The sequence below is a fragment of the Chelmon rostratus genome, chromosome 3, assembly GCF_017976325.1.
Source record: "Chelmon rostratus isolate fCheRos1 chromosome 3, fCheRos1.pri, whole genome shotgun sequence".
NCBI lineage: Eukaryota > Metazoa > Chordata > Actinopteri > Chaetodontiformes > Chaetodontidae > Chelmon > Chelmon rostratus.
This window is the reverse complement of record NC_055660.1, coordinates 975,586-989,450: the sequence shown is the minus strand read 5'-3', so window position 1 is coordinate 989,450 and position 13,865 is coordinate 975,586. Positions and strand designations below refer to the sequence as shown.

The 13,865-nt window shown below is 45.8% G+C and overlaps 1 protein-coding gene across 1 annotated transcript; it reads right to left on the bottom strand.

The window, feature by feature from the left end:
- Nucleotides 1-4,184: 4,184 nt before the first annotated feature.
- Nucleotides 4,185-13,865, bottom strand: slc22a7a (solute carrier family 22 member 7a). Its single transcript, XM_041933542.1, has 10 exons — nucleotides 13,506-13,865; nucleotides 12,447-12,550; nucleotides 9,566-9,720; nucleotides 8,664-8,832; nucleotides 8,470-8,587; nucleotides 7,681-7,790; nucleotides 7,376-7,590; nucleotides 7,171-7,279; nucleotides 5,484-5,690; nucleotides 4,185-4,272 (listed from the first exon to the last, which is right to left on the bottom strand). Exons 1-10 carry the CDS (start codon nucleotides 13,863-13,865, stop codon nucleotides 4,185-4,187), a joined length of 1,635 nt encoding a protein of 544 aa, XP_041789476.1.

Genomic DNA, 13,865 nt, shown 5'->3' with positions numbered 1-13,865 from the left:
TGTGTATGTGTGTGTGTGTGTGTGTGTGTGTGTGTGTATGCCTCTGTGTGTGTGTGTGTGTGTGTGTATGCCTCTGTGTCTGTGTGTGTGTGTGTGTGTGTGTGTGTGTGTGTGTGTGTGTGCCTCTGTGTATGCCTCTGTGTGTGTGTGTGTGTGTGCATGCCTCTGTGTCTGTGTGTGTGTGTGTGTGTATGCCTCTGTGTATGCCTCTGTGTGTGTGTGTGTGCATGCCTCTGTGTGTGTGTGTGTGTGTGTGTGTGTGTGTTGGGGGGTCAGTGTGGTGCTTCAGTTCTGACTCTCTCCTCTCTCCTCAGTCAGTCCTCCTGCAGCAGTGTGTTTGTGTTTTTCTCACTGAGGTAAGAAAAACTTTTATTTTGAAATATCACGTTAACATTGAACGTGTAATGACACTATGTGTGTGTGTGTGTGTGTGTGTGTGTGTCTGAGCTGATCTTCACTGAGTTTGAAAGCAGCTCCACGTGTTCAGTCTGTTTCCGTCTGCTTCAGATTTCACTCACAGCTTCGCAGCTTTAGCTCGATGTTAAACGCGTTGAAAGGAAAAGGCAGCTGGAGCCGCGCTGCATGTTTAGAGGAGTTAGTTCGTTAGCAGCATGACGCGGTTCATCGTGGCTGATGTGGACACACAGCCGCACACACAGAGTACTCTGTAACACGTGCTTCAGTGAAACATCAGAGCTTCACCTACATGTGATGGTATTTAGGACGCAGTAATACAGCAGGTGACATTTTTGCTTGAAGTGTTGCGAGAACAGATTTTTGACTGTTTGATTTTTTAAATGCTCGAGAAGTGAACAGAACGTTAGTTGTTGTCAGATAAGGTGTCCTGACTGATCCTGTCATGGTTCACTGAGTGTTCGTCAGTCAGGCTTCGTGTCTTTCACACTTTGAGGGTTCAGAGATGAAGCCTCTGATGTTTACGCCGTCTGAGCAGAAACGGTCTGATGAAGAGTGTCTCTGCAGCGCAGCGGGGGGTCGTCGTGCCGACACGTCGGCCTTCTGCAGACGACGCCGGCGAGCACTTTTAACTCTGCGACGCTGCGAGGGCTTTTGGAGTGCACCCCGGCAGAACCAAATCACATTGTCTTTATTTTTCTGTTTTTCCACGGGGGGACAATAGAGCGGCCGAGGGGGTCCAAGTTCAGTGTCCGCCGCCGCCGCTCCGACGGCCCGCAGCTCTAATTGATGCTTTGTCTGTCCACGTCTGGCGTCGTTAGAGCCCTCAGAGCCCGCAGGCCGGAACAAATCCAACATGTCATCTGCTCGGGTCTGTGTTCCCGAGTGTCAAGTCTGTGAGACACAAACCGTCCAAAACCTCCAGAGGGTCTCAAACTGGACTTCTGGGTTCTGCTGTTGGTCAGACTGCGTCTTTCAGGTGTGAAATCATGAATTTGTTTTCAGAAGAAACAAGTCGTGACCACAGTTTGACCACAGCCACGGAGCAACGTGGTCATTCATGTCGAGTCACCTGATGACCGTCAGGCCGGTCCTCTGTCCTTCATGTCTCTGTCTCCCTGTGGACAAACCTACAGCAGCACTCAGGGGGGACGTGGAGGACGAGCTCGTGTGCTGGTCTCTCGTCTTTATAAGTACGTGTTTGTTTGTGAGGGAGGTGCAGCAGCACGCAGACAGTGGATCCGTGACTCAGTCCAAGTCTTTCAGAGCGTCTCCACCTCAGGAACCAAGACCCTTTAGAGGAAGTCAGGACCATTGAGACCAGAGGAACCAGAGACTGAATGTTCCTGTACGATAGTTCCAGGAGTAAAAGCTCCAGGACTGCAGAGCGAGGTGCTCCGATACGAAGATGACATTTGTTGGTGTTTATTAAAAAGAAAGCGAGGAGAGAAAACGTTGAAGAGATAAATAAATAAAGTTTTATTTCCTGTTTGATGGTGATGATGTTCTGAAGCAGAAATAACTGACCTTCAGACACTCAGCAGATCATCGAGTCTGCAGGAGGCGTCCTCATTCGTCCATTACCCTGATCTCTAACCTCTCTGCAGACCTCCTCCTCTTCCTCCTGGAGAACAGCGCCCTCTGCAGGCTGACAGAAACCAGACACCTCGCTGACAACAAGACGGAGGACTGGAGCCCACATCGTCTCCATGGTAACACGTGTGTGGATGTGTATTACTCACACTGTGTGGACTCGCGTGTGTGTGTGTGTGTGTGTGTGTGTGTGTGTGTGTGTGTTTCCAGCTCCTCAGGTCGACTTGCTAATCTCTGCAGGCAACTGTGATGTCACACGTCTCCTCACAATCACCTGCAGAGGTGATCCAGTCGCTCTGATCGATGGATCATGAGGCCACGTGAGGTGACAGCGGCGGTGAACTGACGTTTACTCAAGTAATGTGCTTAAGTACTACTTGTACTTGAGTATTTCCATTTTCCGCTTATACCTCAACTGTACTACATTTCAGAGTGAAATGCTGTACTTTTACTCCACAATGTTTATTAGACGGCTTTAGTTACTTAGTTTAGTTACTTTGCAGATTCAGGTTAAAAACACAAAATCAAAAGATGAACGATGTGTTAGTGCAGGTTGAGACAAAAACACAGTTTATAAAGTGATGAAAAACCAGCTGCAACATTAAACAGGTGAAAACATGAAAGCACCAACAGTTATTTTCAAGTAATCACAATATATATCATTCTGAGTTATTTGATAGAAATACTTGTGTATTTTTACGTAAAACTGTGAATGCAACAGAATGCAACACTTGCACATGAAAGAAGAGCTCCGAGTCCTCGTCGGTGCTTCCTGCTGCAGGTGGCACCAACTGAAAAGTCAGAAGACACAGAAACGCACAGGAAGCAGCTGTGATCCACTTTAATCTCAGCTGGCAACTGTGAGCTCTGAACGTCTCACGGAGCCGCCTGAGGTTCACCTGAACGCAGCACCGTCACTTCCTTCCCCAGGACCGGGACAGCCTCAAGGGGGCGCCACGGAGACCAGAAAATCAGATCAAATTACTGGACCAGATGGTTTCTGTGTCTCCACAAAAACATCATCAGCCAAACGTTTAAAGAGAGTAAACAGCCTCAGAGCTCATTTCTTGGCCCCCCTCCTGTTTTCAGTTTATGTCGAATGTTTCATATATTTTATTCTGTCGGTACATTTCACTGTGTATATTTTATTCTGCTTGTATATTTTATTCTGTTGCACATTTCACTTCCATATTTTATTGTTTATTGTTTAGTATATTTTATTGCCTTAGTATATTTTTATTCTGTTATATTTTTTAATTGCTTTACGAATATTTTTATTGCACGTTGGTTTATTTTATTTTATTGTAGTTATCTTAATTTTATTCTTTCTAGTCTTCTTATCTTTCTCACCATCTGTTCCTAACATGGGGGTTGCAATGAAAATTTCATTGACATGTTCAATGACAATAAAGACTCTTGAAAAGGTACTTTAGTCAAGTTAGTAATGGAAATAGAATAAATAATAAATAAGTTATTTTAGTGAACTGAGCCTTTTTAACATTTATTATTAACAAATATATTTTAAAGTCTTTCTCTGAGTCAGTGGCTCAACAGGAAATGCTAATTAAACACATTAAGTTCATTTTCTTTTACTGTTTTTAACTCATCAAGCAGGTTTAACGTCGACTGCGAGTTAAATCGTGTGTCTCTGAGCGCAGGTGTGTTCGTGTACAGGTGTGACCGCGGATCCGCCTGTGGAGTCAGGCCGGCGGACAGGTTTCCTCATGTTGAGGATACTGCATCAGGAACTGATTGGAGAGCGTGAGAGGCCATCAGTTCCTGATGCACTGCCTTCAGCACTGAAAGACGCTCCACAACACTCGAATTCATGCCTGGACTTCATCACTATTAGAAACATCATTTCCACTCAGCTGTAGCTCCTTAACTTTACTTTTGCTTTAACTTTTGGCGCAAAAGGTTTTGAGTTGTCACTTTAAATTCATCATAGTCATCAAGAACAATAAAGTGTTGGACCAAAACATTTCTGTTGTCAGTGTTTCTCTGATCAGGAGAAGACAAACACACAAAACCTCTTCTTTTATAATGTTAGTCTGTTGTTGAAAGAAGAGTCAGGAGTCACACTGAGTATCACTTTAACTTTAATGAGAATCAAAAACCCCCGCCCGGGACCATCAGGAAGACCTCCTCGCCGCCACGCTGTCCCTGCTGCCAGCTGATCACTTCTCCTCTGACGCTCTTGTGCCTTTAGAGAGTATTCTCTCCAGCTCCATCATTGCATCTCCATTTGCATCGTGTTGTCTGTGTCTGAACAGAGAGAAGGAACAGGTTTATCCCAGCACGCAGCCACGAAGTGTAAAGGCACATCACCGAGGATTCTGATTGGTCGGACAGTGTGGATTAACTTTGAGTGACTGAGCAGTTTGACGCCTTCAGCAGGACTCATCTCTCAGCTCCGTTCAGCTGAACTCACACTACTGATGGATATTTGGCTCATATTCCTGTACTTTGATAAGTTTGATTACACACATATATTCTGCTAATAGTTAGATTACATGCACATGCTGACATTAATGATCGTTGGATCCTGATGTGTTGATCTTATTCATATTTTCTGCTGATGGATTGTGTGACTGAATAATCAACAGAAATTCTACTTCTCCCGGTTAAGTTTTTCCTTTATTATTCATAGAGGGATTTAGATGAGGAGTGATTCTTTGTGTGCAGTATATATCTGAGGCCAGTGTGACCTAGAACAGGAGGTTTTGAGATCGAGGCCTGACATGGGGGACAACTTGGGGCCCTCGACTTAAGATAGAACAGGTTGGCGTCAGGGATAAGGGTGTCTCTCTAGATTTGTCCTTGCAAACAGGTTGAAGATGAGCAAGCAGAGGAGAGAGAGCGCCCGACGGCAACGAGGAGGAGCCGACGACTGTTTCAGCATTTCCTCATGTTCTGTCTATAAAATACTGGGTCAGGGAGGGGTCGTGTGTCAGACTTCATGAACTGACCCAACTCTGTTGTGGATCAGGGAAAGGTTCAGTCCAGACCCAGAGCTCTGTAACCTTGCACATTCTATTGATGTTAGAATAAAACTGATTTTTTGGGACTCAACCAGAGTAACCAGAGTAACCAGAGTAACCACCAACAGCCCAGAAAAGACTTCTTCGAACTGAGGACCAGAGAAATGTCATTTCAATATAATCTGGTCAGTCTGGAGGGGGGGGGGGCAGCTCAGTGGACCACTTTAATATTACCACAAATTCAATCAGCTGCAAAATGAGTCCAGTTCGTTTTCTAATTCAACAAAAACTCCCTCTTGGTTCATCTAATCTGAGTAAATGTGTGAAAAGTTTCTCAGCCTGAATGATGATGATTCAGGAAATACCCTGGACCAGTGTTTTTAAAATTCTCCCCTACAATGTCCACCCATGGCAGCACTGGTGGTTAAACTGGACTGTCTGTCAAAGGCCCCTCCAGACCAGACCAGAGCACACAGATGAACAAAGAAGCTCTACCTTCCCTCCTCCACATCGAAGATGTTTTCAGGCAGACGGACGTTGAGCGTCTCTGGGAGGATGAAGACCAAGCTGCCGCTGATGATGCCCGTCCCGGCAAAGATCAGCGGCGGCAGCAGGAGCCAGACGTCCTCCAGCAGCATGACCATCGGAGCCAGCGAGCTCCCGATCCGGCAGACACACGAGGTGTAGCCGATACCGCACTGCCTGCCAACACCAGAGCCAGAGCTTCATTAGCAACGCTGCAGCCCTCCACAGAACAGAGAACATGTCATCCATCAGCACCACCAGGCAGGCCAGGACCGGCAGAGACCGGTCTCTGGGTCATAGTGGTTCAGAGTTTAGGATGTAATGAGTGTTGCAGCTGTCAGACTTTACAACAAAGTTTGAAATGAAAGTGATTATTTTCTCAAAGATTAAATTGTCCCACAGTATATAAGATGTTAAATGTTAGCTCGTCTGTTACCTGCTACAACATTAGCATGATGCTAACATGCTAATGTGATAATAATCCTATAGGTCAATGATATGAAATGCATAAAGGACATTTTTGACACTTGAAATAAATGTTTTCTGCTAATACCTCAAATTTTCAAGTATAATTTTGAATGCAGTAGTTTTACTTGTCATGGAGTCATTTCAAACTGCTTTTACTCGTGTTTTTAATGTGGTACTTTGTCCATGCGTCACACCGCGGTGAGGTCTGTCTCGTCATGGGGTTTTTTGTCTTGTCATTTCCTGTTTTATTTTGAAGGTCTAACTCTCCTCTCGTTTCAGAGCACTTGCTCTTCCTCGTGTGTCCCGTGTGTCCGCCCTGATCACCTGTTGTCTCCACCTGTTCCTGATTACCCTCCACGTGTTAAATAGTCTGCGTCTCCCTTGTCTTGTGCCAGTGTGTCTTTGTCCGTCGGCGATTCACCCGAGCCTGTCTTCACCGTTTGTCCTTGCCACAGTCACAGTCCTTTCTCGTAAGCTCTTGTATCCTCTTCGTGAGTGTTTTTTTTTTGTTTTGTAAATTTGATACCTTAGTTTCTGATTTAGTTTCTTGTCTTAGACCTTAGCCGAATTGTTTTCCTCATTGTTGAGTGATTTTCTGTTGTTTCCGTTTTAGTGTATAGCTTCTAGTTCCTCCGCTTTTCAGGAGAGTATTTTGATTTCTTAGTTTTCCTTATTTAGTTTTGATAGTACCATTAGTCCCAGTTCTCAGCGTCTTCCTCCTTTCGAGTGTTTTTCGTTTCTTATTTTCTGATCATAGTGTTTTCTAGTTTATCCTCGTAGTGAGCGTTTTCTGTTCTTTGTTATTTTTCATTACATAGTGTATTCTGTAGTATTCCTCATAGTGAGCGTTTTGTGTTTTGCTTGTTCTTGATATTCATAGATCTAGCCTTGTGCCTAGTATAACTTCTATAGCCTGTTTATTTGACACTCATCGAAGTGGAACTTGGGTTGAGAGTATAATAAAGATCTGTGAATTCAAATCTCTGCGTCTGAGTCCTGATCTGAGTCCCGGCCTGACACCACGTGCCCCTGATGCGCTGGACGTGCAGTGGACGTCTGTCATTAAATAAATACTTGACATGTTCAGCTCATATAAACACGTTTCTCAGCATGATCATAGAAACAAATGTGGCTCCAAACAAATCAGTCAGGGTCCGTTAGGTGGACCCTCACGGCTTCAGGGCTTCACCTGAGGACAGTTGGGAAGAGTTCAGCCGAGTAAAGGAACGCTGTGGTGAACGCCGCCTCCGAGAAACCCTTCGCCACCACGGCGATGCACGTCCGAAGCATCGAGAACTCTGAAAGAGAAGCCGGTTAGCTAAGATGAGCTTTTAGTTAAATCTGTGCAGATAAACAAAATGAAACATGTACACGGAGACAGGAAGTGATGTCACCTAAAGGTATGGCCGTGTTTATTCCAATCAGAGCCCCCGTCGTCATCAGAAACCACGCCTGGCTGTTCCGCCGGCCGATCCAGTTCAGGATGAAGAAGGTCAGGATTTTGGCGGGAACTTCGATGGCGCCGTAAATGAACTGTGTGAGGTAGATGCTGACGCCGAAACCTGAGATGTTGAAGCTGATCCCGTAGTACAGGAAGGCGACGGCGAACCTGCAGATACAGCGACGCAGTCAGTACACACGCGCAGCGGCTCGGAGGGCCACATGATGGAAGGTCAAAGGTCAACGTTTGATTCGGCACCAGAACAATCCGGAGCAGAGGGTGATCTTCCTCAGCTGCGGCGTTTTGACCAGATCCAGGTAAGAGTGGTTCTTCTCGGCCACCTCGGACACCGTCGCCTTCCGCAGAACCTGAAACGAGCACATGACCAAACGGCGAGACTGCAGCACGTCTACAGCGGAGCTCGGAAGCATTGAGCAGACGTGTCGTGTTGAGGGATGGAGGGTGCTGCATCTTTACAGAAATCATCATCATCATCAAACTCAGGTCTGTGGTGTTAATCAAAGATCTTTAAAAGGCAGGAGACTCCAATCCTCCATGTTTACCTGCTGTCAGCTCAGTGTTGTATCCGTCTCCACAGCAACGGAGGCGGGTCACAGTAACAAACACTCATAATACTGTTTTCTTTCACTAAATAATTCAACACTTTTCCAATTTTCCATTCTTCAAGCATGTTTGAGTTCCTGCTGGTGAACCTCAGCACCTCCTGCTCAAAGCTGTGCAGCTAATAATTTTTATAGTTCTTTTATATAAAATGTACAAATACAGCATATAGTCAAGTTTTATTTTGTATTTTCTATTCTGCTGTTATTCCTGCTACTATTGCTGCTGCCTGTAACACCTGCATTTCTCAATGAAGTCTTATCTTATCTTAGGTTTTACATTAAAAGCCTTAAAGTGGCTCAGAGAGCTTCATCCCCATCCTTCTTTGTGGGCTTTTAATTTGCCGGGATCTGCCAACGTGGCAAAGATATGATTTGAGATCCAACTCGTCAGTAACGTTCATTGACAGCAGGTCGTCGGTCGTACCTCGGTTTCCAGCTTGGACGTGTTCTTTCGGTTCATTTCAGCGCACCGAACCAGATACTTCTTGGCTTCCTCCACTCTGCCGTTGGCCAGCAGCCAGCGTGCCGACTCAGGCAGCCACCTGAACACAGACAGAGGAAACACTAATATTTACTGTCAGCGCGGAGAACAGAAACTCCTCCTGACGTCCACCTTACCACCAGGCCACGATGGCGGCGACGCAGGGTGCCGTCACCGCCAGCGTCAGGTGTCTCCAGTCTCGTATGTAGTAGGCCAGCAGGGCCAGGAACATGTTCCCCAGGCTCCACGACAGACTGATGATGGTGCCGGAGAAGGTCCGGTGCTTCACGTCGGTCCACTCGATACCTGAGCGGGAGGTGAGCGAAGAGCCGTGAGCGAGCACGCGACGAGACAACAGGAACGCAAGAACGACGACTGTCGAGGTGCAGGCCGACACGCACAGTTTCTCAATGATCTATAACATTCAGTCAGCATCCTGAACTACAGGTCTGCTCAGGTCTCAGGACTCGAGTTAGACTCAGTCTTATCCAGCCTGGTTTTGCCTCCAGTCTGTGTGTCAATGTGTCAAATAACCGAGTGGATCTGAAAGGATCAGAACAAACGACCAGAAGTGATCCCGCTGCGGGAGGAAACCCTGCAGGGAATCAGACTCCGGAGTTTCTCTTCATGATATTTCTCTTTAAATTACACAACGACTAACAAAGACAAGAACGTCTCTGTGAGACACAAACATCCGTAAGGCCATAGGATGACTTATAAAACAGGACCTGCATTGTTGTTCCTTTCTATGAATTTGTTGCTACATTTCTGATCTTTTTCGCTGCGGCTGCTTGTTAATTGATTGATTGGGTCCATTCAGGATCGCTCAGGGGTCGGACCTCCACAGAAATGTTGATGGCTTCTGTGAGAAGACCTTCACTGTGAAGCAGGATGTTTGACACTCGGAGGCGATCATCTAGTTTCCAAATGATTGATTGTAAGACAACAATTTTGATTGATTGATGAAATCAATCTCACACTAACAGCTAAAACACACACAATCACAGACAGGTTCAGCTCTGTTCAGCTGAGATCTTACCGAGGACCGCCCCGATGATCGAGAGCCCGCTGAGCGCCATGCCGCAGAGCGCTCTGCTGACGGCGAACATGACGTAGGAGGTGGAGAAGGCCGAGGTGACTCCCAGCATGGTGGCCATGATCAAAGCCACCAGGAGCGTGGACTTCCTTCCAAACCTGCAACACACACGCATCACTTCAGTGATCACAGCGTCTTCATCTCCCCCGTCACTGACCCGTCTGCGTTTCTTCAGAGCGCTTTGAGGACTCCTGACGGCGACTCAAAGCAACTTCAACTGTTTAATTTAAAGATCACAAGAAGCTCCAGAACAGCCACTGAATGGACCCTGATGGGAGCATCTGTTTTTAGGGTCCAGAATGACAAGAAGTCCTTCAAGTGAAACTGTGAACATCTGCAATTGTGTGACAACTGGACGATCTCACACCGTCTTCATCTGCTGATGAGAGTGTGAGATCATCAAAAACAGCAAAATCAGCCTGTGACTGACAAAAGGGGGGTAAACCTCGAGTCTCGGTCCAGAGATGTCGACGAACTGCTGCAAAACCAGCAAGTGTGTGTGTGTGTGTGCGTGTGTGTGTGTGTGTGTGTGTGTGTGTGTGTGTGTGTGTGTGCGTGTGTGTGTGTGTACGGGGCAGTGCATTACTCACGTTGTGGGGACATTAATCTGTTTACACAGTCACAATGTGGAGACTTTATGAGGACAAGACAACAAAATGTAGATCATTAAATGTGAAGGCTTGTGTTAAGGTTTGTCAAGTGGTGGCTATGGTAGGTCTCCAGCATGGGTGGGGGTGGGTGGGTGTGTGTGAGTGGGTGGGCGCGTTGTGTTTGTGTGGGTTCAATCACATGGAGACAGAGGACTGTGTTGGTAATCAATGAAATTGGTTTATTAAGTAACTGACATTTAGGGTTTATTTAATATAGAGTCACATGGAGAATGTGCAGTTATTACCACACACACACACACACGCACACACACACACACACACAGACACACACACACACACAGACACACACACGCACACACACACACACACAGACACACACGCACACACACACACACACACACAGACACACACACACACACACACGCACACACACACACACACACACACACACACACACACATCAGCAGAGCAGCAGGTGACTGAACAGCACTTCGAGTTGCCTTTCTGGAAGGTGCTGTTTCATAAGCCTGCCTCATTATAAAGGGGGGTGGTCCTGGCAGCTCAGAGGCGCATGTGACAGGAAGGGTCAGTTCTCACGTGATCGTTATGAAGTCGTGACTGTGGGTCATTCAAGTTTCCATGAAATCAAACCGTGTTTCCTCAAATTGTTTGTGGTTAGTGTTTTTCAGGAGGAGGAGGTGTGTCACATCCTTCAGTGAAGTACTAATACCACACAGAAAATCCACCACTACGAGTAAAAGTACTGCTGTGGCAGTAAATGTTCCTGTCAGTGTTTCTCATCATCTCTGATGTTTGTGGATTAATATTCCTGCTGCATTAATGTGGATGTTTCTACTTTATGTCCTGTTGGCTGGTTTAATCTGCAGCGATGCATCATATTCTAGAAGATCATCACGTTTGTCCTGTGAGAACCTCGTATCTCAGACAAACAGCCTGTTTTCAGCTTAGTGACGATGCATTTTCAGCTGATCCAAGAGGCTTTTTAAACAGTTTATTTAGCTGAAGAAGACATGAAGGAAAACTTCATCCTTCAGTTTATCACAAACATTCAACAGCAGCACATCTGGAGATACGAGCTTTTCACGGGACAGGAAGAGCATGAAAAACTAATCTGAAAGTAACTAAAGCTGTCAGACAAATGTAATGGAGTATAAAGCAGAATATTTGTCAGTACAGGTTGGAATTATTATTGACGGACTTCTTCATTGAAACAACACGTTTGTTGCTGCTGAAGCAGCTTTGACTCATGAGCTGGTCCAAAGGCAGCATGTGAGTCTGTGCTCATGTGGAATGATGCGAGCTCCGGGGGGGACACTGAATTCAACACTAATCACCACCAACATCACCTAATCAACTACAGAAAACAAAACAAAACGCTGGATTAGCTTGTTGCTCTTCTCTTGTATATCTGCCACAACGGCTGGTCAGAGGGTGTTTGCTGCCCCCGGTGGTCAATATGCATGCCATCTCCAAATGAGTTCTGGGCCCTGAGGTATCAGACCTGCTGCTGTTCCTGCTGTAATGAGGGGGTTTCTGACACTAAAGGTACCTGGAAGGCATCAGTGCACATGTCGTCTGTGTTGTTATCTTTTATTTCTGTCATCACAGGTTCGTCCTCAAAAGATGATTTTCACGTCATTTTTTCACGTCCAGACAGGAAGTGAAGGCACAGCATATGAGCCAATGAGCAGGTGTTGTACTCCACCCCTCCACCCTGCTGCTGGTGTCTGGGTGCAGGACCATCACCGCTCAGAGGGTTTATGTCAGTATAATATTAAAGTTTATGTTTTTATGAATGGAGTTATCGGTGGTGAAAACGAGGCGTCCACATGCATTCACATGCTCTCCTGAGCAGTTTTTCTGAAAGGTTCTTGAAACAGTTGATTTCTATCACAAACAGGTTGAACCAATACAATAAACCTCAAAATGTTCACTTATTGTAAGGAAAAATGACTTTCAGGACGTTTTAACAAATAGATAAGACGCAGATTTGATGATCATTTGGAGTACCATTGCTCTTCTTACATTTACTACATTATGCAAATTCTATTAATACATAAATATAATTGTATAAATTCTATTTACTTTTACTTGTGATGGAGTTTCTTCCACCACTGAGTCGAAGTTATTCATTAACACCTTTGTTTTCTCCTGTTGGTGTCACAGGCTGTAACTAAAGGTGAAGAACTCACTTGTCGGAAAGCTGCCCGAACAGAATGGCTCCAAGCGTGACCCCGAGGAAGAAGTAGGTAGCCAGAGCTTGATTCAGATGTTTGTTGTCACACACCAGATCCCACTGCAGAGAGACGGACAGGTGAGAACACGGACGAGAACACCTGTCAGTACTGTCAGAGTCTCCCAGTGGACATCAGAGGAACTGCAGGTCACGTTCAAAACTCAGCAACTATTGAATAGATTTCCATGAAATTCTGTTTTTCACTCATTCAGAAGAAGAAAACTACTGACTGTTCCTTTAGCGCCATCATCAGGTCAACAACAATTAACGTGTCCAGTAATTTGCTTTATGAACAAATACCTGCAGAACTAATGACGTTCCCATCAGGCTTCGATGCACTTCGCTGTTTTTACTGCTAATTAGCAAATGCTAGCAGGCATGATACCTGTGTGCATGTTAGCATGCTAATTGCTTGATCGTTAAGCCGTTCTGTTTAACGAGTTGATTGAAAGATGGTTTTCATGAGTTGTGTTTTCCTTGAGATATTTTTAAAAGTTACGACAGCAGCGGCGGCCAGCAGGTCAGCTGCTGTAGTACCAGGATGTTGGTGAATGAATAACATAATGAACCCTCATGACTGAGTGTTTTGAGGCATTTGCAGTTCTGGATTGTACTGACTGGTCAAAGGCAGCTTCTTGAACAGTAAATGAATTTCAGTTGATTTAATCTAAATATTAGAGCGATTGAAAGGAAAAGTTGAATTCCTGCACACAGCCGGTTTATTAGAGGCACAGTGTTTTGGTTGTGGATGTTTGCCAGGCATCAAATCCACAACGTGAAACAACGACATCTTTGTTCTAAAACCACGGGCTGCAACAAGCAATCACATTTCAGACTCATGAAACGTCCACCGCATCATCAGCTGAATTACTAGAAGGCACACACATGAATTACTACATGCAATCATCCTGCAAATAGAAACAGACAGAAACACTTTGTTCTTTAAACATGAAAGTGTTGTCAGGCTCATGAAACTTTGTGTTTCTAATAATTTAATAATTTTGCTTCTCCTTACCTCGGTGGCAGTTGTGGAGCTGAACTGTGATTGGTCGTAGATCCAGCCATGTGGACAAGGTGCCGTCCTGTTCGTTTGTTCGAGGTCAAAGGTCAGCGGGGTGTCGTAGACTCTACAGGAGCTGAAGGACCCGTCGTCCCGGCGGGGGATCCTGAGAGCCTCGGGGTCGGAGCTCTGCAGCATCCTTTCGCCGTCCTCCGGGCTCTCGAGGGCGCAGCGGTGAGGAGGTGTCGCGGAGACGAAGTTGTGCAGGAGGAAGTGGAGGGGGAGGATGGCGCGGGGGAGGCACAGAATGCACAGGAGCAGGAACTGGAACCTCGAGAAGCCGCCAACATCGTCCAGGATCTCCTCAAACCTCAT

Bases quoted from the DNA above. Each gene is read 5' to 3' on its own strand.
- slc22a7a (XM_041933542.1), bottom strand. From the start codon at position 13,865: ATGAGGTTTGAGGAGATCCTGGACGATGTTGGCGGCTTCTCGAGGTTC. The intron at 12,551-13,505 runs GTAAGGAGAAGC...GTCTCTCTGCAG, and splicing joins GCTCCACAACTGCCACCGAG to TGGGATCTGGTGTGTGACAA. The intron at 8,833-9,565 runs GTAAGATCTCAG...CCTCCCGCTCAG, and splicing joins GATCATCGGGGCGGTCCTCG to GTATCGAGTGGACCGACGTG.